Source organism: Salvelinus alpinus, chromosome 28, assembly GCF_045679555.1.
Source record: "Salvelinus alpinus chromosome 28, SLU_Salpinus.1, whole genome shotgun sequence".
Classification (NCBI taxonomy): domain Eukaryota; kingdom Metazoa; phylum Chordata; class Actinopteri; order Salmoniformes; family Salmonidae; genus Salvelinus; species Salvelinus alpinus.
In genome coordinates, this window is record NC_092113.1 from 23953717 (window position 1) to 23978266 (window position 24550).

Consider the following 24550-nt stretch of genomic DNA (forward strand, 5'->3'; position numbering starts at 1 on the left):
CAGGACCCAGTATATTCCCGTGGTGAAATATGAAGTTCATGTCTTGCCAAAGTTAGTTACACAATGTCCCTTACATGGGATCCTCCTTTTTGTTTGCAAATCTGATGACTCATAAAGGCCAGGCATTTGGTAATCCCTCTTTAAGGTGATGCTATTTCTAGGACCTTCCTTGATAACCTGTGTGACAGAATGTACACATTGTGTCTCTGTTGCAGCATAATTATGTCATAAGTACATCAACTTTATGATCAACATTTATTATTGTATTCCATGGCTCAGTAGTAGGCCTAACAATTTACCAGTTAACTGTGTCTCCAAATACCCCTTGTTACATTTTTGAATGGAAGACATGAAAATCCTGATATCGATATGAGAAACATTTATCAAATGTATATACACTAAAGAGACAGGTTGCAGGAGGCAGAGGTTGGAAAAACACACTTGTGGGACTGACTGTCCTTGTTTCCTATAGTTGAACAGTGTGAAGATCTCAATTGCATACTGCTTGTATCCTCTCTCCAGCTCCTCCTCAAAACCAATTGGAGGAGAAAGCCAGAGGTCCCTCCCCTCTGACCTCCGCCATTGGATTTTGAGGACGCGAGGAATATGCAATTGAGATATTCCCAGTGTGTTGACTGAACACCCCCGTCTAGCACATCTTGGCTCATGTAATCTGCTGACTAGGTGTTTCATAGGGACACGGATAAGTATCATTAGCCTGAGTGTCAAGGCCATCTGGAGATACTCTCATAACTTTCTCTGAAAATGTACAGATAAGGACATAATATATTCAAAGGATGTATTCATAGTTGGCAAAAGTTATTTGAAAAACGTACTGATACAAATTAAGCAAACCCCACACTTAAAATGTTAGCATTTATTGCTTCATATGAATACTGTGCTGAAAGCCAATCATTAAATTTACAGAGATATCAATCGGTTTCACAAAGGCAGTGAACACATATTACAATCTACAAAATCTACTTTACAGAAATGTTTATCCTAATATATAAAAAGACAGTTGCAGAAACTGGTAAAGATATGGCAGCCAGTAAACTCTCAAAATAAAATCAAACAAGATTCTTGTGATCAATGACATTTAGTGCTGATATAGACATTTCAATTTGACAAATGTAGTTTTATTCAATTGAAAAGATTGTGAGAACTTAAGTACACAATGTTTTCTTACCATTTGAGTAAATCGGACACAAAAACTGACAGTAACTGTGGTCAACAGAAAAGCATTCACTCAATACTGTCAGACAACAGAAATCAGGAAATTGGCAATATTATTGTCTTCTGATGTTTTGGAAGACTTAGCAACAGGTGAGAAGGTAGAGAACGATGGGATAGAGTGCTCCTGGAATGTTTAGAGCAATTGATTCACAGCTATACAGTGCTGTCAGAAAGTATTCATTCCCCTCAACCTATTCCACATTTTGTTGGGTTAAAGCCTGAATTCAATTTTCCTACACAAAATACCCCATAATGGCAAAGTGAAAACATTTAGACATTTTTGCAAATGTATTGAAAAATAAATACATATAATTTACATAAGTATTCACACCCGAGTCAATACTTTGTAAAAACACCTTTGGTGGCGATTACAGATTTGTGTCGTCTTGGGTACGTCTGCATCAGCTTTGCACATCTGGACTTGGGGATTTCCTCCCATTCTTCCTTGCAGATTTTCTCAAGCTCTGTTAAGTTAAATGGGAAGTGGTGGTGAACAGCAATCTTCAAGTCATTCCATAGATTTTCAATGGGTTTTGGTTGAGCCACTCAAGGACTTTCAAACTCTTGTTCTGAAGTCATTCCAGCATTGCTTTGGCTATATGCTTGGGGTCATTGTCCTGTTGGAACGTAAATCTTCACCCCAGTCCAAGGTCATTTGCACTCTGAAGCAGGTTCTCATCAGGGATTTGACACCATTAATTGTTTGCGGTATCCTTACCAGTCTCTCAGTCCCTGCCACTGAAAAGCATCCCTATAGCAAGATGCTGCCACCACCGCTATACAGTAGGGTGTTAGATGGGTGATTAGCTGTGCCTGTTTCTCTCTAGACATAGCGCTTTGCATTCAGGCCAATTTGTCTCTCATCAGACAACAGAATATGTTTCCTTATGCTCCATCTTTCATATCCCTTTTTGCAAACTCCAGGCCTTCCATCATGTGCCTTTTTGTTAGGAGCGGCTTCCGTCTGGCCACTCTCCCATAAAGCTCAGATTGGTGAAGTGCGTAAAGACTTGTCCTTCTGGCAGGTTCTCCCATCTCAACCAAGGAACTCTGTAGTTCTGTCAGAGTGGTCATTGGGTTCTTGGTCACCTCCCTTACCAAAGGTCTTTCTTGCCTTGGTCGGACGGCTAGCTCTAGGCAGTCTGGGTAGTTCTATATTTTTTCAATGTCCCAATGATGGAGACCACTGTGCTCGCAAAAACTTAACACTCTAAAATTGTTTTATACCCTTCCCCCAGATATATGCCTCATCACAATCGTGTCTCGGCACTCTACAGACAGTTCCTTGGACTTCATGGTATAGTTTCTGCTCTGACAACTGTGGGACCTTATATAGACAGGTGTTTTTCTAAATCATGTCCAAACAAATGAATTGGCCACAGGTGGACTCCAATCAAGTTGCAGTGACAGCTCAAGGATGATCAAAGGAAGTTGGCTGCTCCTGAGCTCAGTTTGGTGTGACATAACAAAGGGGTGTGTAAGTTAGTAAGTTAGATATTTATTTCATTTTCAATAAATGTGCAAAGACTTCTAAAAATGTGTTTTCATTATGGGGTATTGTGTGTTAACATTCAAGCCATTTTGAATTCAAGCTGTAACAAAATGTGGAATAAGTCAAGGGGTATGAATACTTTCTGAAAGCACTATCTGTTTTGTTCAATCAGAGTGCAATAGTACATGAGGATTGGTTGCAATCCATGGTTTCAGTATGTTAACTTTGCAAGATTACCAAACTTGCAGGACAAGGGCTTCCAGTGGTTTTATGGAACAGATGTGTGTCATGGACAATCCTTCATACTTTACATTCCAAAGTATGGACAACCATATAAAAAATTTAAACATAGATGTGAACGGTAGCTTTACCAAGGGAAAACCCAAGGCATCCCACAGATCCAGAGGAGACCCTAACTGGGCCGGCCAACATGATACGTTCACCACAGATTGAGATCACAACACACAGAAGTGGCTGATTCATTCCTTATCACAATGTTAACCAAACAGCTTTAGAACTGGTGTCTAAAATAGCAGTAAATATTAAAATGACAATGATCCATGAGAGAAATAAAAACTATCAAGGTGATAAAAAAAGTACAGCTGAGTCGTTTTTTTGAATGCCACAGGCTTTAAAAAAAAAACTAGCTGGAGGGGAACTTTAAATGATAAGTTCCAGTTTTTAAAAACGGACTGATGTGTGGCCGTCAGGAGGTGGGTGGGTCAAAAAAGGCGTGAAGAGACCTGAGGGTGAAAATCCTCTGAGGCCTCACAAAAAGCCTCCCTGTGCTGGGAGATTACAGGTCCATGGTGGTACAGAGATCTCCTGGGTTTGGTACAGTATCAATATACAGTGTAAAATAATGTTGGGGGGGGGGGCCCCCTCAGCCTCAGGTTAGTCCTGTTCCATGGGCTCATCTGCCATCTCTGAGCTTTCCGAACAGTTTTCTGCAGCAGCGCCCTCTGCCAACGACTCAGCTGTACTGCTGGGAGACGCAGAGGGGACCGGCTCTTCACTGGGTGCTCCCTCCCCATTGCTGCTACTGCTGCTACTTACTGGGTCACTGCAATCTCCTTCATCCTGTTCCTCTAAACTCAGATCATTCCCTGACTGAGCAAGCTGCTCCTCTGACTGGTCCATGGTGCTGTCACTCTTTAGACTGTGGATGGGGCCATACTCAGCCTCCCTCTCTGATGGCTCTTCCTCGTCATCAAAGGGATCTTCTGTCTGAGTACTGGAGGGCTCTGGGGGACAGAAGGCAAGAACAATAATACCATTACCTCCTTCCATAAATCAATGAATCCATTTTAGCAATGTTATTTTTAGATTCATGTCATTTTCCCTTTCACAAATCACATAATGTGATTTGAAAATGCCCCATTGTACAAAATACATACCATGATCGTCTGTGGTGAGCATATCAGCAGACTTCTCTTTTTCTTCCTCAACAACATCTGTTGACGATTCTGGCATGTCTGATGAACTTTGGGCAGGTGCAGGACATGACATCTCCTTGTCTACCTCATCCTCCTCTTCATCCATGTCTTTGTCAAACTTCAGCCTCTTGACTTCGTGGCTCTCTGCCTCCGTTGCATCCTCTTCCGGATGCTTAGTCTTCATCGGACTGCTCTGTGTGGCATCACTTTCCGATACCGAGGAATCACTAAAAGAAGGGTCAAAACATCAGAACCAGTTGCTCTAATTATATATATATATACAGTGGGGAGATCAAGTATTTGATACACTGCCGATTTTGCAGGTTTTCCAACTTACAAAGCATGTAGAGGTCTGTAATTTTTATCATATGTACACTTCAACTGTGAGAGAATCTAAAACAAAAATCCAGAAAATCACATTATATGATTTTTAAGTAATTAATTTGCATTTTATTGCATGACATAAGTATTTGATACATCAGAAAAGCAGAACTTAATATTTGGTACAGAAACCTTTGTTTGCAATTACAAAGATCATACGTTTCCTGTAGTTATTGACCAGGTTTGCACACACTGCAGCAGGGATTTTGGCCCACTCCTCCATACAGACCTTCTCCAGATCCTTCAGGTTTCGGGGCTGTCGCTGGGCAATACGGACTTTCAGCTCCCTCCAAAGATTTTCTATTGGGTTCATGTCTGGAGACTGGCTAGGCCACTCCAGGACCTTGAGATGCTTCTTACGGAGCCACTCCTTAGTTGCCCTGGCTGTGTGTTTCGGGTCGTTGTCATGCTGGAAGATCCAGCCACGACCCATCTTCAATGCTCTTACTGAGGGAAGGAGGTTTTTGGCCAAGATCTCGCGATACATGGCCCCATCCATCCTCCCCTCAATATGGTGCAGTCGTCCTGTCCCCTTTGCAGAAAAGCATCCCCAAAGAATGATGTTTCCACCTCCATGCTTCACGGTTGGGAGGGTGTTCTTGGGGTTGTACTCAACCTTCTTCTTCCTCCAAACACGGCGAGTGGAGTTTAGACCAAAAAGCTCTATTTTTGTCTCATCAGACCACATGACCTTCTCCCATTCCTCCTCTGGATCATCCAGATGGTCATTGGCAAACTTCAGACGGGCCTGGAAATGCGCTGGCTTGAGCAGGGGGACCTTGCATGCGCTGCAGGATTTCAATCCATGACGGTGTAGTGTGTTACTAATGGTTTTCTTTGAGACTGTGGTCCCAGCTCTCTTCAGGTCATTGACCAGGTCCTGCCGTGTAGTTATGGGCTGATCCCTCACCTTTCTCATGATCATTGATGCCCCACGAGGTGAGATCTTGCATGGAGCCCCAGACCGAGGGTGGTTGACCGTCATCTTCAACTTCTTCCATTTTCTAATAATTGCGCCAACAGTTGTTGCCTTCTCACCAAGCTGCTTGCCTATTGTCCTGTAGCCCATCCCAGCCTTGTGCAGGTCTACAATTTTATCCCTGATGTCCTTACACAGCTCTCTGGTCTTGGCCATTGTGGAGAGATTGGAGTCTGTTTGATTGAGTGTGTGTACAGGTGTCTTTTATACAGGTAACAAGTTCAAACAGGTGCAGTTAATACAGGTAATGAGTGGAGAACAGGAGGGCTTCTTAAAGAAAAACTAACAGGTCTGTGAGAGCCGGAATTCTTACTGGTTGGTAGGTGATCAAATACTTATGTCATGCAATAAAATGCAAATTAATTACTTAAAAATCATACAATGTGATTTTTTGGATTTTTGTTTTAGATTCCGTCTCTCACAGTTGAAGTGTACCTATGATAAAAATTACAGACCTCTACATGCTTTGTAAGTAGGAAAACCTTCAAAATCGGCAGTGTATCAAATACTTGTTCTCCCCACTGTATATCTTATAAAACATTTACACGTGTTATCAGGGCATTATATTTCTGCTGACAGTCACCTGGCTTTCACACAATGCTATTTACCTGACAACATGCTCCTCTTCTTGTTTTGTGAGTGGCTCCTTATCTTCTGTGCTGTCAGGGAGACCGTTTGTAGCCAGAGAGGTGGATAGTGATAGCTTTGGTCTGTTCAGTGGCCTTGGGGTGCCTGGTCCATTTACATTCCTACCGTAAGGAGAGAAAATAATCTCTGCATAATCTAATACTTTCATACAATCAAATGTTGTCGCAACTGAATCCATATTGCAATTTAATTTAATTAATAACAAGGAGATTCATTCAAGCAACAGTACAGTGCTGCCCACTGTCTGACAATCATATTTGGTATGAGTAAATTAGTAAACCTTCTCCCCCTATGTTCTGGGATCCCTGGAAAGAAAGACTGCTGGGTTTCATTTGGGTTCCTTATCCCGGTTTTATGTTTTTGTAAATTTTTATAGCATAACTGAAAGTTAACCATTGACAAGCAGGTATCTCTCACCTTTCTGAATAAATAGCGGTATTGCCAGGGAACATCACTCCATTCATTCTGTTTACACTGGTTGCCTCATTTTTCCTTTAAAAAGAGGCAGAGTGACTCAACAAATCCAAGTGATTGTTAGCTTTAAAGTGCTATACATAGGATTTGTTTTTTGGGGTTTTTACATTGTAACTTCAGCACTTTTCCATAATATATCTGGCGCTAATGGTGGAAGGATAGTGTTTCACAGTATTGCTTACCCACAGTGTTGTGATTGGCTGTGATATTCGCCTATTGATGTTTGCCCGCCGGTGCGGCATCTGTTGTCTAACTAGGATAGCTGTTCTGACTTTGTGGCTGTGTTATCTAGTGGAAATTAATTTCTTGGTTGCTAAAATTCTACACTGTTCGTGTAAACTGTGTGAAATGGCTAGCTAGTTAGCCGGGTGCGCGCTAATAGCTTTTCAATCAGTGACATCACTCGCTCTGAGACCTTGAAGTAGTTGTTTCCCTTGCTCTGCAAGGGCCTGGGCTTTTGTGGAGCAATGGGTAACAATGCTTCGAGGGTGACTGTTGTCGATGTGTGCAGAGGGTCCCTGGTTCGAGCCCAGGTAGGGGCGAGGAGAGGGACGGAAGCAGTTTCTCACAATTTCTGTGAGAAAACAAGCACTGAATATTGTAGGGAATCATTGTACCATCTAAATCAATAACAAAAAAGTATATTTTCAGCTGTTTGAAGAGGGTGAACCAAAACAAGTTAATTTCGTTTTTTGGTCCACCAGCTTCAAACAGCTGTAAATATGATTTTTGTTGTTGCTGAAAATACCTTTCACAGCGATTTAGATGGTACAATGATTCCCTACAATATTGAGTGCTTGTTTTCTCAGATAAGTGGAAATTGAGCGAACAGTGTAGAATTTTAGCAACCAGGAAATTAGCGATTTCCACTAGATAACACAGCCAAAGTCAGAACAGCTTTCCCAGTTTGACAAAAGATGCCACACCGGCGGAAGAAATCAACAAGTGAATATCACAGTGAATCAAAATGCAACACTGTAATACTGTGAAGCACTATCATTCCACTATTAGCCACCGATATTTTCTGTAATTACAATGCAAAAAATCCTGTGTACATTAGCACCTTTAAAGTATGTTTTGCTATAAAAAAAAAAAACACTAAAGGGGTAGGGTAGAGAAACATGACAGAATACTTACTCTGATGTAGGACACACACAGCTGACCACCATCACATTCTGCAAAACATAAACACCATCAATCCCCAAGCATTTATATTGTATATTAATACAAGCAATTCTAACTTGTTTAAATCAACACAAGGACATGTGTATGTGACTTAGGTATTCTTACTAGGCTTAATACCCTCATTCAAACACCCATTATGAGAAATGATGTCAGTAGAAGTGATGATACTTACCTTCTCCACTCCCCTGAGGAACTTGTCTGTTCCTGTGTAGTTCCTCTTTGGCTCAGTCAGTAACTCACACAGACGCTGGATGGTGAACGGAATCCTGGAAAATATGGATATTTGTCAAGAAGGTATACTTTCCTCACCATGGCTGTATACTAGGGCTACACAAAGACCTACTGGTAAAACAAGAAAAGGGATAGTTTTATTAGACGTTTCAGCACTGGTTAGTAGAGGATACTCACCCGTTGTATCCTTCTACGATTTTGAGAATCCTCTCCTTCATCTCTTCAAACGGAATGTACTCCACATTAGGATTAGCTGGCCCTCGCTGGTCTGGTGTCGAGGCTCTGAAGTCATCCATTACCTTCTCAAGTTTAAACAGGAAATAACTTTTGAACTGTGACCATGAAATCCTGGAAAGGATGAGAGACCAAAAAGTTATCCTCTCTAGATCAGACACCTTATAACCTATCCAACAGAGATGCAGCCTTGATGCTGTGATAACTACCAGTCTTAGGACCACACAATCATGTCTCCTCAAACAACTTTGGATTTGGTAACATATCGAGAATTCTGGAATATGACTATCCACGAGTTGTAATTTACCAGTCGTTTTATTTATATCCTGTATTGACACATTGTCTTCTCATTAGAAAAGTGGCTGGCACCGTTGGGATCATTTATCAGACACTCACATCGTTTCTCCCGTTTTGGCGACATGACACAGAAATTGATCCAGGGCAGGGCAGGCATCTTTCTTCCCTTTCTTCTCGAAGTCTGAACGTAGATGCATGAAAATATGAAACTATTTCAAGTTATGTGCAGTGTTGCAGTGCAGGGTAACGTTAGCAGGCACCAATAATTAACTGCACGGCAACCACTGCGTTAGCGATCTAACAGTAACGTTACCTAGCTAGAAAACTAATTAACCATCCATGGCTAACATAAACTAGGTTACAGCGACCGGATAACTATGCAACTACAATGTGGGTAAAATAGCTTCAACACAATACACCTATTCACATACGTTTTGAATTATACAAGTACAGTAACGTTATCTAAATAAAATAGGCCTAGCGCGAGTTAGCTAGCTAACAATTTCGACTGAAAGCTACAAGCTAGCTAGCCAAGTTAGCCGTCCAACGAGTATAATATATGCAGCTACTTAACGTTACGCTTGTAAATTCAAATGTAGCTAGTTAATCATGTACATATACGGAAAATCAGCACACGCGAGTTGACTTACCCGTAAAACACTCCAAAAGTGTGTCGATTTCCATGGTTGTAACGTAAGCTATTTTATGGCAACCGAAGTCCCCTACACACCAGCGACAGGAAATCAGAAAAAGCTAGCTACCGCTAGCTAGCAACAATGCATCCCAGTGAGTTTATGGCGCCGTTTGTCACACACTTGCTAGCTAACGTTAGCTACCCACTCAACTGGGCATGTCCAGTCAGAGTATGTCTGGCAAACCGGGCTTCTTCTTTGGGATTGGTTTGGCGGATCGCATCCAACTTTTAAGGTGCGTTCCCCGCCACCTACTGTACTGGAGTGTGAGTCCAGTCACAGCCTACCTACATGAAATTATCTTCGTTAGTCCTGTTCCTCTAAGAAAGTGAAATAGAGCCCTAAACACCCCCCCACCCTTTCACGCAATCTCTCCCTATCTACATAATGCAGTTCACAAAATATCAACACATGCTCCACCGTTTCCTCCACTAAACATTCACCACATAGACCTGTTTCATGTCTCCCCATCATCCACAGCGTGGCATTCAAACCTGTCTGCCCAAACCGTAGTCTACTCCACAGAACTTCCTCTCTCCTACATCCCATACTCCCCACCTCTTCCTTTAATGATCGATGCACGGGATAAAATCCCTTACAAAAAAAGATTGCTGTTTTGTGATTGCTGAATAACTGCAATGTACTGCAGTTATATTGCACTGTAACAGCAGTTACACTTCAAAGTTACTGCAGTAAAAATAACGGTGTTCTTTTGGACGCAGCATTATTAGCATACTGCAGTTATACTGCATTATAACTACAGTTATACTACAATGTACTGCAGTTATACTGCATGCTGACTGCACATTTTTTGTTAGGGATTGCCTCCCTTACTACTAGCATCCATTTTACATTTACATTTTACATTTAAGTCATTTAGCAGACGCTCTTATCCAGAGCGACTTACAAATTGGTGCATTCACCTTATGATATCCAGTGGAACAACCACTTTACAATAGTGCATCTAACTCTTTTAAGGGGGAGGGGGGGGTTAGAAGGATTACTTTATCCTATCCTAGGTATTCCTTAAAGAGGTGGGGTTTCAGGTGTCTCCGGAAGGTGGTGATTGACTCCGCTGACCTGGCGTCGTGAGGGAGTTTGTTCCACCATTGGGGTGCCAGAGCAGCGAACAGTTTTGACTGGGCTGAGCGGGAACTGTACTTCCTCAGAGGTAGGGAGGCGAGCAGGCCAGAGGTGGATGAACGCAGTGCCCTTGTTTGGGTGTAGGGCCTGATCAGAGCCTGAAGGTACGGAGGTGCCGTTCCCCTCACAGCTCCGTAGGCAAGCACCATGGTCTTGTAGCGGATGCGAGCTTCAACTGGAAGCCAGTGGAGAGAGCGGAGGAGCGGGGTGACGTGAGAGAACTTGGGAAGGTTGAACACCAGACGGGCTGCGGCGTTCTGGATGAGTTGTAGGGGTTTAATAGCACAGGCAGGGAGCCCAGCCAACAGCGAGTTGCAGTAGTCCAGACGGGAGATGACAAGTGCCTGGATTAGGACCTGCGCTGCTTCCTGTGTGAGGCAGGGTCGTACTCTGCGAATGTTGTAGAGCATGAACCTACAGGAACGGGTCACCGCCTTGATGTGAGTTGAGAACGACAGGGTGTTGTCCAGGATCACGCCAAGGTTCTTAGCACTCTGGGAGGAGGACACAATGGAGTTGTCAACCGTGATGGCGAGATCATGGAACGGGCAGTCCTTCCCCGGGAGGAAGAGCAGCTCCGTCTTGCCGAGGTTCAGCTTGAGGTGGTGATCCGTCATCCACACTGATATGTCTGCCAGACATGCAGAGATGCGATTCGCCACCTGGTTATCATAGGGGGGAAAGGAGAAGATTAATTGTGTGTCGTCTGCATAGCAACGATAGGAGAGACCATGTGAGGATATGACAGAGCCAAGTGACTTGGTGTATAGCGAGAATAGGAGAGGGCCTAGAACAGAGCCCTGGGGGACACCAGTGGTGAGAGCACGTGGTGCGGAGACAGATTCTCGCCACGCCACCTGGTAGGAGGGACCTGTCAGGTAGGACGCAATCCAAGCGTGGGCCGCGCCGGAGATGCCCAGCTCGGAGAGGGTGGAGAGGAGGATCTGATGGTTCACAGTATCAAAGGCAGCCGATAGGTCTAGAAGGATGAGAGCAGAGGAGAAAGAGTTAGCTTTAGCAGTGCGGAGCGCATCCGTGACACAGAGAAGAGCAGTCTCAGTTGAATGACTAGTCTTGAAACCTGACTGATTTGGATCAAGAAGGTCATTCTGAGAGAGATAGCAGGAGAGCTGGCCAAGGACGGCACGTTCAAGAGTTTTGGAGAGAAAAGAAAGAAGGGATACTGGTCTGTAGTTGTTGACATCGGAGGGATCGAGTGTAGGTTTTTTCCGAAGGGGTGCAACTCTCGCTCTCTTGAAGACGGAAGGGACGTAGCCAGCGGTCAAGGATGAGTTGATGAGCGAGGTGAGGTAAGGGAGAAGGTCTCCGGAAATGGTCTGGAGAAGAGAGGAGGGGATAGGGTCAAGCGGGCAGGTTGTTGGGCGGCCGGCCGTCACAAGACGCGAGATTTCATCTGGAGAAAGAGGGGAGAAAGAGGTCAAAGCACAGGGTAGGGCAGTGTGAGCAGAACCAGCGGTGTCGTTTGACTTAGCAAACGAGGATCGGATGTCGTCGACCTTCTTTTCAAAATGGTTGACGAAGTCATCCGCAGAGAGGGAGGAGGGGGGAGGAGGGGGAGGAGGATTCAGGAGGGAGTAGAAGGTGGCAAAGAGCTTCCTAGGGTTAGAGGCAGATGCTTGGAATTTAGAGTGGTAGAAAGTGGCTTTAGCAGCAGAGACAGAAGAGGAGAATGTAGAGAGGAGGGAGTGAAAGGATGCCAGGTCCGCAGGGAGGCGAGTTTTCCCTCATTTCCGCTCGGCTGCCCGGAGCCCTGTTCCGTGCACAAGGAATGACAACCGGGCACAAGGAATGACACAAAGGAAGACGTCCCTTTTTGCTAAAGATCGAGGCCTTTTTCCCGGATCAAGAATTTGTCTTCCCTGCGGTCCAGTGGGACCTGAATATCTACCCCCTCTCTCCTCACAGCACTCTTAGCCACCACATCGGTATTCTCATTACACTCCACACCCACATGGGCGGGATCCCAGCAAAAGCTTACCACCACTCCTCCCATCCTCTCCAATTAAATTAAATAAAAAATAAAAAAATTGTAAAATGCGCCGAATACAACAGGTGTAGACTTTACAGTGAAATGCTTACTTACAAGCCCTTAACCAACTATGCAGTTTTAAGAAAATACCACAAAAAAAGTAAGAGACAAGAATAACAAATAATTAAAGAGCAACAGCAAATAACAAAAGCGGGGCTATGTACAGGGGGTACCGGTACAGAGGCAATGTGTCGAGGTAATTGAGGTAATTATGTACATGTAGGTAGAGTTATTAAAGTGACTATGCATAGATAAGAACAGAGACTAGCAGCAGTGTGGGGGGAGGGGGGGTGCAAATAGTCTGGGTAGCCATTTGATTAGCTGTTCAGGAGTCTTATGGCTTGGAGGTAGAAGCTGTTTAGAAGCCTTTTGTACCTAGACTTGACGCTCCGGTACCGTTTACCGTGCGGTAACAGAATGAACAGTCTATGACTAGGGTGGCTGGAGTTTTTGACCATTTTTAGGGCCTTCCTCTGACACCGCCTGGTATAGAGGTTCTGGATGGCAGGAAGCTTGGCCCCGGTGATGTACTGGGCCATAAGCACTACCTCTGTAGTGCCTTGCGGTCGAAGGCCAAGCAGTTGCCATACCAGGCAGTGATGCAACCGGTCAGGATTCTCTCGAAGGTGCAGCTGTAAAACCTTTTGAGGATCTGAGGACCCATACCAAGTCTTTTCAGCCTCCTGAGGGGGAATAGGTTTTGTCATGCCCTCTTCACGACTTGATCCAAGCATGAACTGTGCTTGGACCATGTTAGTTTGTTGGTGATGTGGACGCCAAGGAACTTGAAGCTCTCAACCTACTCCACTACAGCCCCGTTGATGAGAATGGGGGCGTGCTCGGTCCTCCTTTTCCTGTAGTCCACAATCATCTCCTTTGTCTTGATCACGTTGAGGGAGAGGTTGTTGTCCTGGCACCTCACAGTCAGGTCTCTGACCTCCTCCCTATAGGCTGTCTCATCGTTGTCGGTGATCAGGCCTACCACTGTTGTGTCATCAGCAAACTTAATGATAGTGTTGGAGCTGTGCCTGGCCATGCAGTCATGAGTGAACATGGAGTACAGGAGGGGACTGAGCACGCACCCTTGAGGGGCCCCCGTGTTGAGGATCAGCGTGGCGAATGTGTTGTTACCTACCCTTACCACTTGGGGGCAGCCCATCAGGAAGTCCAGGATCCAATTGCAGAGGGAGGTGTTTAGTCCCAGGGTCCTTAGCTTAGTGATGAGCTTTGAGGGCACTATGTTGTTGAACGCTGAGCTGTAGTCAATGAATAGCATTCTCACATACAGTAGGTGTTCCTTTTGTCCAGGTAAGAAAGGGCAGTGAGGAGTGCAATAGAGATTGTGTCATCTGTGGATCTGTTGGTGCAGTATGCAAATTGAGTGGGTCTAGGGTTTCTGGGATAATAGTGTTGATGTGAGCCATGACCAGCCTTTCAAAGCATTTCATGGCTACAGATGTGAGTGCTACGGGTCTGTAGATATTTAGGCAGGTTACCTTCGTGTTCTTGGACACAGGGACTATGGTGGTTTGCTTGAAACATGTTGGTATTACAGACTCAGACAGGGAGAGGTTGATAATGCCAGTGTAGACATTTGCCACTTACTCACATCAGCTGCGGACAGCGTGATCACACAGTCGTCCGGAACAGCTGATGCTCTCATGCATGTTTCAGTGTTAATTGCCTCGAAGCGAGCATAGAAGTTATTTGGCTCGTCTGGTAGGCTCGTGTCACTGGGCAGCTCTCGGCTCTGCTTCCCTTTGTAGTCTGTAATAGTTTTCAAGCCCTGCCACATCCGACAAGCGTCGGAGCCATTGTAGTACAATTCGATCTGAGTCCTGTATTGATTCTTTGCCTGTTTAATGGTTCGTCGGAGGGCATAGCGGGATTTCTTATAAGCCTCTGGGTTAGAGTCCCGCTCCTTGAAAGCGGCAGCTCTACCCTTTAGCTCAGTGCGAATGTTGCCTGTAATCCATGGCTTCTGGTTGGGGTATGTACGTACAGTCATTGTGGGGGGGACGTCTTCGATGCACTTATTGATAAAGCCAGTGACTGATGTGGCGTACTCCTCAATGCCATCGGAAGAATCCCAGAACATTTCCAGTTTGTGCTAGCAAAACAGTCCTGTAGTTTAGCATCTGCTTCATCTGACCACTTTTTTATTGCCCAAGTCACTGGTGCTTCCTGCTTTAATTTTTGCTTGTAAGCAGGAATCAGGAGAATAGAGTTATGGTCAGATTTGCCAAATGGAGGGTGAGGGAGAGCTTTGTACGTATCTCTGTGTATGGAGTTAAGGTGGTCTATAATTATTTTTTCCCCCCACACATGTAACATGCTGATTTAAGTTTCCCTGCATTGAAGTCCCCGGCCACTAGTTTTCCTGTTTGCTTATGGCGGAATACAGCTCATTGAGCACGGTCATTGATCCAGCAACAGTGGTAAATAGACGGCTACGAAAAATATAGATGAAAACTCTCTCTGTAGATAGTGTGGTCTACAGCTGATCTTGAGGTACTCTACCTCAGGGGAGAAATATCTCGAGACATTATGGGGTATTGTGTGTAGATTGATGAGGGGAAAAAAACACAATTTAAACCATTTTTGAATAAGGCTGTAACGTAACAAAATGTGAAAAATGTCAAGGGGTCGTCTGAATACTTTCCGAATGCACTGTATATGTACATATCAACTTCCATTTCCTCGTACCCCTACACATCGACTTGGTACTGGTAGCTATCATTGAGTCATTGTGTATTTATTCCTTGTGTTACAATTTTTTATAGTATATTTTTTATTGTATTCTGCAATGTTGGTGTAACGGATGTGAAATGGCTAGCTAGTTAGCGGGTACGCGCTAGTAGCGTTTCAATCAGTTACGTCACTTGCTCTGAAACCTATTAGTAGTGGCTTTTGTGGAGCGATGGGTAACGACGCTTCGTGGGTGTCAGTTGTTGATGTGTGCAGAGGGTCCCTGGTTCGCGCCCGTGTCGGGGCGAGGGGACGGTCTAAAGTTATACTGTTACATTGGGAAAGGACAGTAAGTAAGCATTGAAACTGTTAGTCTACACCTGTAGTTAACGAAGCATGTGACAATGGAAATTTTATTTTATATTATTTGAATATAAAGGGCATGTATAATGTTCATTCACACATTCAGATCATCAATTTATTTTATATTGGCTGATGCAATTGTCACTGAAAATATCAATGTCATGCTTAGATGTTTTAGTCTGAGTACCAGTTTGTTTAGTTCATTCTACTCTTTGCCAGTCCTGTCATGATAAACTTTAGCATAATGACATCGAGTTCAAGGAATGGAATGTTAGATAAACAGACTGGTACCCATGCTGGCCATAGATGTTTATTAAGGTCATGATGCTGATGATTGAATATTATGATAATTCTGGTTGATTTAGACATATTTAATGTATTGATGTTTGTGTACTGGACTGTGAAAAGTATAGAACAAATACATTGTATTATATTCCATTCTATTCTACAGCATCGCGCCTGCCGCTTTTGACAAGAACGTTTGGTCTGTAGACAGCAAGACGTCATCATTTTACTGTTGTTGTGGCGGCAGACCAGTGAAGCGACGAATGAGTCAGCAGAGTAGGCACTTCCAATACAATCAAAACGGAAACGAGATCTTTTAAAAACAATCAACTCGATCATTTTTTACAAGCAAGGAAATGGCAGTTCCTGCTGTCCCGAATCTGCAATTGAACAAAACAGTAAGTCAAAACTCCCCAGAACGTAACATCCATATTGACGAAACAGAATTGGAGAACATCACGAACAACGATGGAAACGGCACTCTCCCATTACATTCTCCGTGGACTTTTTGGCTTGATAGGTAAGCTCACCATTTTATCATTACTTAATGGCGATTCTTTCAATGCTTTCATGGGGATGAGTTTGTGTCAACAAAATTGCATTTGCGATAGCTAGAAAGCCTTCTTGCCAAAACAAAGGAGTAGGCCTTGCAATCAGTTATGCGTATAACGCCGCAATAAGGCAAGATGACTAACATATTCATTATACATTATATGATTATTACACTTGACTATAAGTCTGTTTTCGCAATCACGATACATTGCTTCTTATTCCTCAGCTGATTTGATACCATGCGCACCATTAGATATATCGTGTTCTCAAACTCAGTCTTTGATTTATTTTAAAACTTCAGATCACCGCTTCACTGTATTTGTAAATACGATTATATTATGGGAGGTGTACACATGACCTGCAGAAATTGGACTTTGTCTATTTTCATGAACACTGAGTGCTTGTATTGGGGCATAGTCTGTTAAGACCTTGGGTTGGGGAAAGCACTTGGCCCTCTGATTTGTTGTAAACATGTTTTTTATGGTACATCGGCCTAGTGGTGAAAGTATTTATTTCCAATCTCAAGACTAAAAGTCAAATCATAGGCTGGTCTGTTTTTGTTTAGGCAACTGCCATCCATTGACACTTTAATGTGGGCAATTGTTCTCTGTCTTGGTTTCAATTTAGATGTAGCTTTTTTTCTAATAAAAACATGTGCATTGTGATGGATGTCACAATAATGGCCATAGATTACCATTTTGCATATACAGATATTTCCTTTCAATGTGTTTTTATTGAAATTATGTATATCCATCAATGTACTGCTCTGGCCAAGAGAGAACGCAGACAATTTAAAGGGGGTCATTCTTGTTTACTGCTGGGCTAGAGTCCAGTGGAAAGGGGATTGACACCTGATCTCCGACCTGGCTGCTTTGAACCTGCTTTGAGCACAACCTCTTTTGGCTGAGTTATCTAGTAAGGCCTGTTTACAGAGAGTGGGAGGAAGGCTTGCTATAGGTACAAAACTAAACAGGTTATTTTAAGACTGATAGATAGATGATAAATTAGTTTAAATATTTAAATATAGGACTGATAGATCATGCCAGATGCGGAGTTATAAATTAGTTTAAATATTGATGTTTTGTAGTGCTGAGTGTTTACGAGTTCGGTTTCGTTTTTGAAAAAATAGTCCGTTTTCAATTTCGTTTTTTTTTTTTTTTTTATGCATTATGTGGGTTCAGTGCTGTAACACAGAATAAACCAATTGATGGTAATGACTGTCCATTTACTATGACTTATTGGGCTCCTGAGTGGCGCAGCCGTCTAAGGCACTGCATCTTACAAGTTAGATTCATCCAATGTCTGTCATGTTTTTGGAATACGTGATGGCGTCGTCGCTGCCTTCACTGCTCCCTGTGCGCACTGAGTGCTAGTGCGCATGTGATGTTGGTCTATATAAACCGGATGCAACCCGGATATAGACGTTTCATGAATCGGCGTTTTCTAACATGAGTCTCCAGTTTTTATTATACCACTGCTTGGGCCCCACAGGCTTGCTTGGTAAGAACCAACGAAAACAAGCAGCTGCATGCGCAATGTATTCTGATCATTGTAGTTAAGGACCACGTTTTTTCGCTTAAGTTGGACAACATGTCTCAGAGAGAAATCTCTCTAGAGAAACGCCATCGGTCAACGAAGAACATTTCAGTTAATCGCTCAGCACTGTTTTGTTTGTATCTTTCCTCCAGATCTTTACCAGGAACAACGGCAGCAGAATGTGAATCAGGTCTGAAAAAAATCTACACTGTGCAAACAGTTCAGGTAAGGTTTGCGTGTTAGTTTAGTTGAGAGTTTTACGATCTGCCTGCATCACATCATTATACGTGTACTGTACTTTGTTATGGCTTTGTTTATCAATAATAATGCAGCAATAAGGCAATAATATGAATTTGAAAGTCATGGTAAAGAACCAATTTTTCCTTGCATCTTTTTGAATAGAGCTTTTGGAGTGTGTACAACAATATACCTGGAGTGTCCAGCCTACCACTGAGATGTAGCTATCACCTAATGAGAGGGGAGAGAAGACCACTCTGGTGAGCCTAACTCACCTAATTCATACATAAGTCTATGCATATGTGTAAATTATATTCTATGACCTTTCATTTACTCTTGTCTTTCTATTTCATCCAGGGAAGAAGAGAGTAATGCAAAGGGGGGAGTTTGGAAAATGAAAGTACCCAAAGAAAGTACTGTAAGTACAATACAAGTAATGTTATGTTTTAATTATTCATACAAATTTAATTTATCATGTTGAGTAAATGGGTGTAGTATTGGTTACATACTCAATGTCTTCATTTCCCCAGCCTGCTGTATGGAAGGAGTTACTGCTGGCCACTATTGGGGAACAATTCACTGATTACTGTGCTTCAGGTAAGAGTGTGAAGAGAGAGAGAGTGCAATGTGTGCAGTGTTTTTCAGACTCCAACTGCAGGTTTTGGTTTACATGGTCTGTTGTCAGCTTGTACAGTCATGTCTAATGAGTCAGTGTTACGAATCCCTTTGGCCTGACAGTCTAGGGGGGGATGGTAATGGGACCCGTAACATAACTCATGCAAATTAGTGACAGAGTGAGAACGAAATAACCATGACAACTAATATCTACCGTCAAACACTCAGGGTTTATTTACAAACACAGTAATGGGGGGAGCAGGATAAGGGGCTAAGCTGGACCCAAGGAAATAAATAAGTATCCACAAACACCCCTAAGCTAGACTAGCCTACTTCAACAGCTAACTAACCAAAAATACAGTGGGTGGTCCGCCCAGTTCTAACTAGTGTATTTAACAAAGTTTACCTACGGGTAGTGTATGCCCATGGGTGACCTGTCTGGTTACCCCCTTTTCCCACTATCAAAGAAACACTCAAACACCATAACAAAACCAATACTCACAGGTGGGGACAAAGTGACATGTAGTTGCAAACCAAACAAGAGATCTACAGACAGATGGCATTGACAAAGAGAATTGAGCTCTAGAGAACACAACTGATAGGGTTTTTAAACCAAGGGAAAGGGAATGTGATTGGGTAGGAGAAAAGGAGCAGGTGTCTTCTGATTAGCGACTGATTGATGACTGATTGGGGAATGATGATTGTCACCTGTGAGTAGGGGAGAAGGAGAGGAAAGAAATACACAGGATACACACAGAATACCTGTATCTGTAACAGTCAGTCAACCATACAGAATAACTCTGTGAAATGCCATGCTCATCCAACGGTTTCTGGGCCTTTCCTTCGGATGCCATCCTGTTCTACATTCCTCAGATTGTTCAGGTCCTGCACTATGACAAGATGGGCTATGAGAGAGTACATCCAGTGGGTGGCCCAGAAGTCTCAGCTCTTGGCCCACCAGTTCATCTGGAACATGAAGACTAACATCGGGGATCTGTCGGTGGAGATGATTGAGGAGATAATAGGTTCTCAGTCTGGTGCAGTTAAATACTACTTCAACAAAATCACCAACGTCTCCGCCATCATCAAGCTCACCCCAAAGGGAGATGAGAGGAAGAGGGCATGTCTCAAAGCTCTGTTTGACAAGGTCTAACAAGGCTGCTACCTGCCCAGTAACCCAGAGGCCGTTGTACTGGACATTGAGTCTGGAACACCCATACAGAGTGCTGCCAAGGCCCTGTACCTGGCTAAGTTTAAGGTGAAGTGTTGTGGGGTCAGTGAGCTGGAGAGGAAGGGTCTGTGTTGTCAGACTGACTCCCAGGATGCGGAGCTGGGCGAAGACGTAACTTGCAGGATCGTCTGGCAGGTCGCCACCTTTAAAGTAAGATGACTGCAGACAGGACGTGCTGGCTCTCCAGATCATTTGTCTAAGAACATCTTCCAACTGGCGGGACTGGACCTGTTTGTGTTTCCCTACGGAGTGGTGGCTACCGACCCTGGGTGTGGTGTGATCGAGTGTATCCCAGACTGTAAATCCCGTGACCAGATGGGCAGACAGACTTTTGGATGTATGAGTACTTCAGAAACCAGTATGAAGACGAGTCCACTCTAGCCTTCCAGAAGGCGAGGTATAACTTCATCTCTAATATGGCTGCTTACACCCTGCTGCTCTTTGTTACAAATCAAAGATGGACACAACAGGAACATCATGCAGGACAGCAAGGGATGCCTTATCCACATCAACTTTGGCTTCATGCTTGAGAGTTCTCCTGGTGGTAACCTGGGCTGGGAGCCAGACATCAAGCTGACTGATGAGATGGTGGTGATCATGGGAGGCAAGATGGAGGCCATACCTTTCAAATGATTTATGGAGGTGTGTGTCAGGGGGTACCTGGCTGTCAGGGCCTACATGGATGCAATGGTGTTTCTAGTTACTCTGATGCTGGACACTGGACTACCATGCTTCAGAGGACAGACCATCAAAGTGCTGAAGTAGCGACTCAACCTCAGTATGAGGTTGCTGCTTTCAAGGTCATCCAGATTTGCTTTCTCAGCAGCAGGAGCAAGACCTATGATATGCTTCAGTATTACCAGAACCAGATCCCATACTAATGACCTGCTGCAGTATTATCACATACTGAAGACCTGAGACCTGTCTGATATGAGTCTTTATTCTCTATGTATGCAGTAACCTCTGCTTTAGACTGTCTGTAAGGTCAGAGGATGTCCTATATACAAAGTAATTATCCTTGGCTTGCTAGCTAGCTAGCATCCAGCAACTTGTGCACTTTATAGATCGTTGTATTTCACCCACCTAATTGGACCCTGATCAAGAGCTGTTATACTAGACTAGAGAAATCACACTAACCAATCACACAACCTCTAACTGAACTCCAATACAATCAGCAAATCTCACGGTCATCAATTTATTGATGCAATCACATACTAAGTGTGTGTGTCCAGTAGTCAAAAGTGATGAGTAGATCTTCTCTCCGGGGACATTTCTAATGGTGGCGCTAGTGACTATCTGTCTTGAGTCAATCACATACTGTGTGTGTAGCTGCTCCAATGTAGTTGGGTCCAATTCAGAATAAACCAGTGTTTTGTTTACCTACTAACCCTCTAACTCTGCATGTCTCACGACCAGACCTTCTAGTAGTAACGTCTTACATGGATTTAGTAGCGGTATTAAACAGGTGTGTGAGATTCTGTTTGGAGACATTGTTCTTTCTGCACAAAGAAATATTTAATTCACCTTCAACCTTGTACTTCAATCTCCTGGATTTGCTTTTAGTCTGAACGGTTGCATCACCGCCTGGAATGGCAACTGCTCGACATCTGACTGTAAGGCGCTACAGAGGGTAGTCCGTACGGCCCAGTACATCACTGAGGCCAAGCTTCCTGCCATCCAGGACCTCTGTACTAGGTGTCAGAGGAAGCCCCAAAGAATTGTCACCCAAGTCATAGCCTGTTCTCTCCGCTACCGCACGGCAAGTGGTACCGGAGTGCCAAGTCTAGGACCAAAAGGCTCCTTAACAGCTTCTACCCCCAAGCCATAAGACTGCTGAACAATTAATCAAATGGCCACCCGGGTTATTTGATTTAGTGTATTTACACTGCTGCTACTCGCTGTTTTATCTATGCATAGTCACTTTACCCCTACCTACATGTAAAAATTACCACGACTAACCTGTACCTCTGCACATTGATTCAGTACCGTTACCCCCTGTATATAGCCTAGTTATTGTTATTTTATTGTTACTTTTTATAATTTTTTTACTTTAGTTTATTGGGTAAATATTTTCTTGCCTCTTTCTTGAACTGCATTGTTGGTTAAGGGCGTGTAAGTAAGCATTTCACGCTAAGGTCTACATCTGTTTTGTTCTGTGCATGTGACAAATAAAGTTTGATTTGATGGTGAAGAGCCCAAAAGCAATTTCTCTAAACCTTGGCACAAACAGAAGGGTAGTATTAAATGACAACTACACTCCTCTGATGTTATGCTAGATGTTACCTTCTTAATGTGTGACAACATATGAGACTGCTGTGAGAATCTCTTCAAAAACCCTGCTGTTGTCACGCTGTATATCAACTTTCGGTCTTTATGAAGATGCTTTACCTGATTGTTTGTAAAGCGAATTAATCTTACATCTGTCTCTTTATATTAGATGGTATGTATTTTTGTTCTGAATGGATATGTTATTATTAATATATAATTAATTATTTGACTTGGATGTATAAGATGAAATACCCTATATGTATTACAGAGTGTGTTTGTAATATAACATAGTCGGCTATCGGTTAAGAGCATTGGGCCAGTAACTGAAAGGTCGCTGGTTCGAATGCCTGAGCTGACTAGGTGAAAAATCTACTGATGTGCCCTTGAGCAAGACACTTATTCTTATCCAGAGTGACTTACAGGAGCAATTAAGGTTATCTGCTAAATGACTAAATGTAAAGATGTAAAAAGTTTACAGCTTTACAATATTCCATTGTAAAATTGTACCTCAAAATACTGAAGGGTATTGATGTTTTTCTGAAATATATATTTTTCTCTGGTTATGTTTCAGAGGATGAGGTGGTTGGTGTTAGTGTCAGCGTTCGAGACAGAGAAGATGTTGTTCAAATCTGGAATGGAAATGCCTTTTTTGCTAACGAAGCAAACATCCTAGGAAGGATCTATGAACTTCTTCCACAGATAACTTTTAAAGCAGTATTTTATAAGCGTGAGTACTTTCAATCTTGTATGACATGATAAAAACAAGAGTAAATTACATGGTCGTTCACCCATCAAAACAACGTTACTCTTCCCTTACTATAAATGAGCCTATTGATAACTCATGAGATTAATGTGTTTGTTTCTATTTCAGCACATGAGGAGCACCATGCCTTCGAAGGAGGTCGCCCAAGACATTAGCAAGCTTTGCACATTTGACACTTTGTTGTTTTTGGTCTTGGAAATTGACTGAATCTTCTGAGCTCTACTGTCTTTCGTAAATGTGTTATACAATTACTTCAATTTGGGCAGACAGAAAATGTCATAGCTGGGCTTCATTTTAGGATGACTGATACATGTTCTTTAGTGTTCGTTTTTTTATACAAAGATATTTAGCTAAACCACACATTTTATCTCAACAGTGCACTTTTACCAGAGCCTTTTAGTTGTTTTCACAGTTTCCTGATCTTACATTGAATTTACATTGTTCCCTGATTCTAGAATGATGGAGAGTATTTTCCTCAAGCCAGTATTATTCATACAGTTTTATGTGAAAATGTTGCACATTCTAATTGTTTATTTATTTTTGGGGGTTGGTAGTTTGTTTTTGGCAGGGGGGGAAAGAAATCTGTTAACTGTTACTGGTTGTTAGATTTGTCAAATAACACCAACTTTTTTACAAAAACTAAATCACCACTCTGCGTGGTACCAGATAAATGCTATAGTTTAGTTTACCCTGAGTGTTTTGGTAATTAGCAGTGGGTCATTGTACAAACACTCAATTGTTGTTTCAGAAATGCACAACAGCCCTTTTTCATTTTTACTGTAATGGACAGGATTACTATTACAGTATCTTCAGTTCACTAATGCTAATTTCTAAGTTGTGCACTCATTTATTATAAACTACATAATTGTGGTTTAATCAAGGAATATAGACTACGCCTAGATGGGTATCAGTTTTCTGAAGAATATCAATTGCATATATCAATTGGTTCATTCTAATTTAAGTCCTACAAACTTTAAAAGAAAACCATTTTGAAATTCAAAAAATGATATGATGTATGAACCGTGCTTTGGGTTGAATGAGTACTTATCTTTACCAAAGACCTTTCTAACCCTCTCTCTCTGTCATGTGTGTGTGCACAAGCATGCATGTGTGTGTGCATGCTCCCTGCCAAGCTTTTTAAGTTTTGTAACCTGTTGGTTGTAATTGTCATCAGATGCGGTGTCTGTAGTTGATTGATGAGCTTCTCTGTGACTCAGGTCATCCATGTTCAAACACTAAGCACATTAATTAGTGACGTTTTTGTTGAAAGAAACAAATAATCGTACATAATGTAGCTGGACTTTCTGGCCGTTTTTACTATAGCGCCCAGTCAAGGTGAGATCTCAACTGATTGTTAATCTTTGGAATGGTGCCTTGTGTTTTCCAAGGGTTTCAGTCTTGAAAGTTGTTTATTTTTAACATTGAACCAGTCAAAATGTAAAATCAATATTTTTGCTGATAGATTTTGAAATGTTGGAAAAATGAAATGCTAAACAATCATGCCTTGTTGTTATCTATGGTCTCTGGTGCTGTT

The 24550-nt window shown here is 42.7% G+C and overlaps 2 protein-coding genes across 3 annotated transcripts; one reads left to right on the forward strand and one right to left on the reverse strand.

Annotated features, from left to right (window-relative positions):
* Positions 1-862: 862 nt before the first annotated feature.
* Positions 863-9490, reverse strand: LOC139557449 (serine/threonine-protein phosphatase 4 regulatory subunit 2-A-like). Its single transcript, XM_071372264.1, has 9 exons — positions 9244-9490; positions 8693-8774; positions 8240-8410; positions 8004-8097; positions 7784-7821; positions 6590-6664; positions 6133-6273; positions 4126-4391; positions 863-3972 (listed from the first exon to the last, which is right to left on the reverse strand). The coding sequence occupies exons 1-9, from the start codon at positions 9275-9277 to the stop codon at positions 3623-3625; spliced, it is 1251 nt and encodes a 416-aa protein (XP_071228365.1). The 5' UTR covers positions 9278-9490; the 3' UTR covers positions 863-3622.
* A 5955-nt stretch (positions 9491-15445) lies between these two features.
* Positions 15446-24516, forward strand: LOC139557467 (eukaryotic translation initiation factor 4E type 3). 2 transcript variants are annotated; one of them, XM_071372304.1, is made up of 8 exons: positions 15446-15515; positions 15981-16334; positions 18055-18127; positions 18305-18399; positions 18497-18557; positions 18670-18736; positions 22825-22980; positions 23125-24516. In XM_071372304.1, exons 2-8 carry the CDS (start codon positions 16171-16173, stop codon positions 23169-23171), a joined length of 663 nt encoding a protein of 220 aa, XP_071228405.1. In that variant the 5' UTR covers positions 15446-15515; positions 15981-16170; the 3' UTR covers positions 23172-24516. The 2 variants fall into 2 exon arrangements, with proteins under 2 accessions (XP_071228405.1, XP_071228406.1); XM_071372305.1 differs by lacking the exons at positions 15446-15515; positions 15981-16334 and adding an exon at positions 17767-17866.
* The last annotated feature ends 34 nt before the right edge of the window (positions 24517-24550 follow it).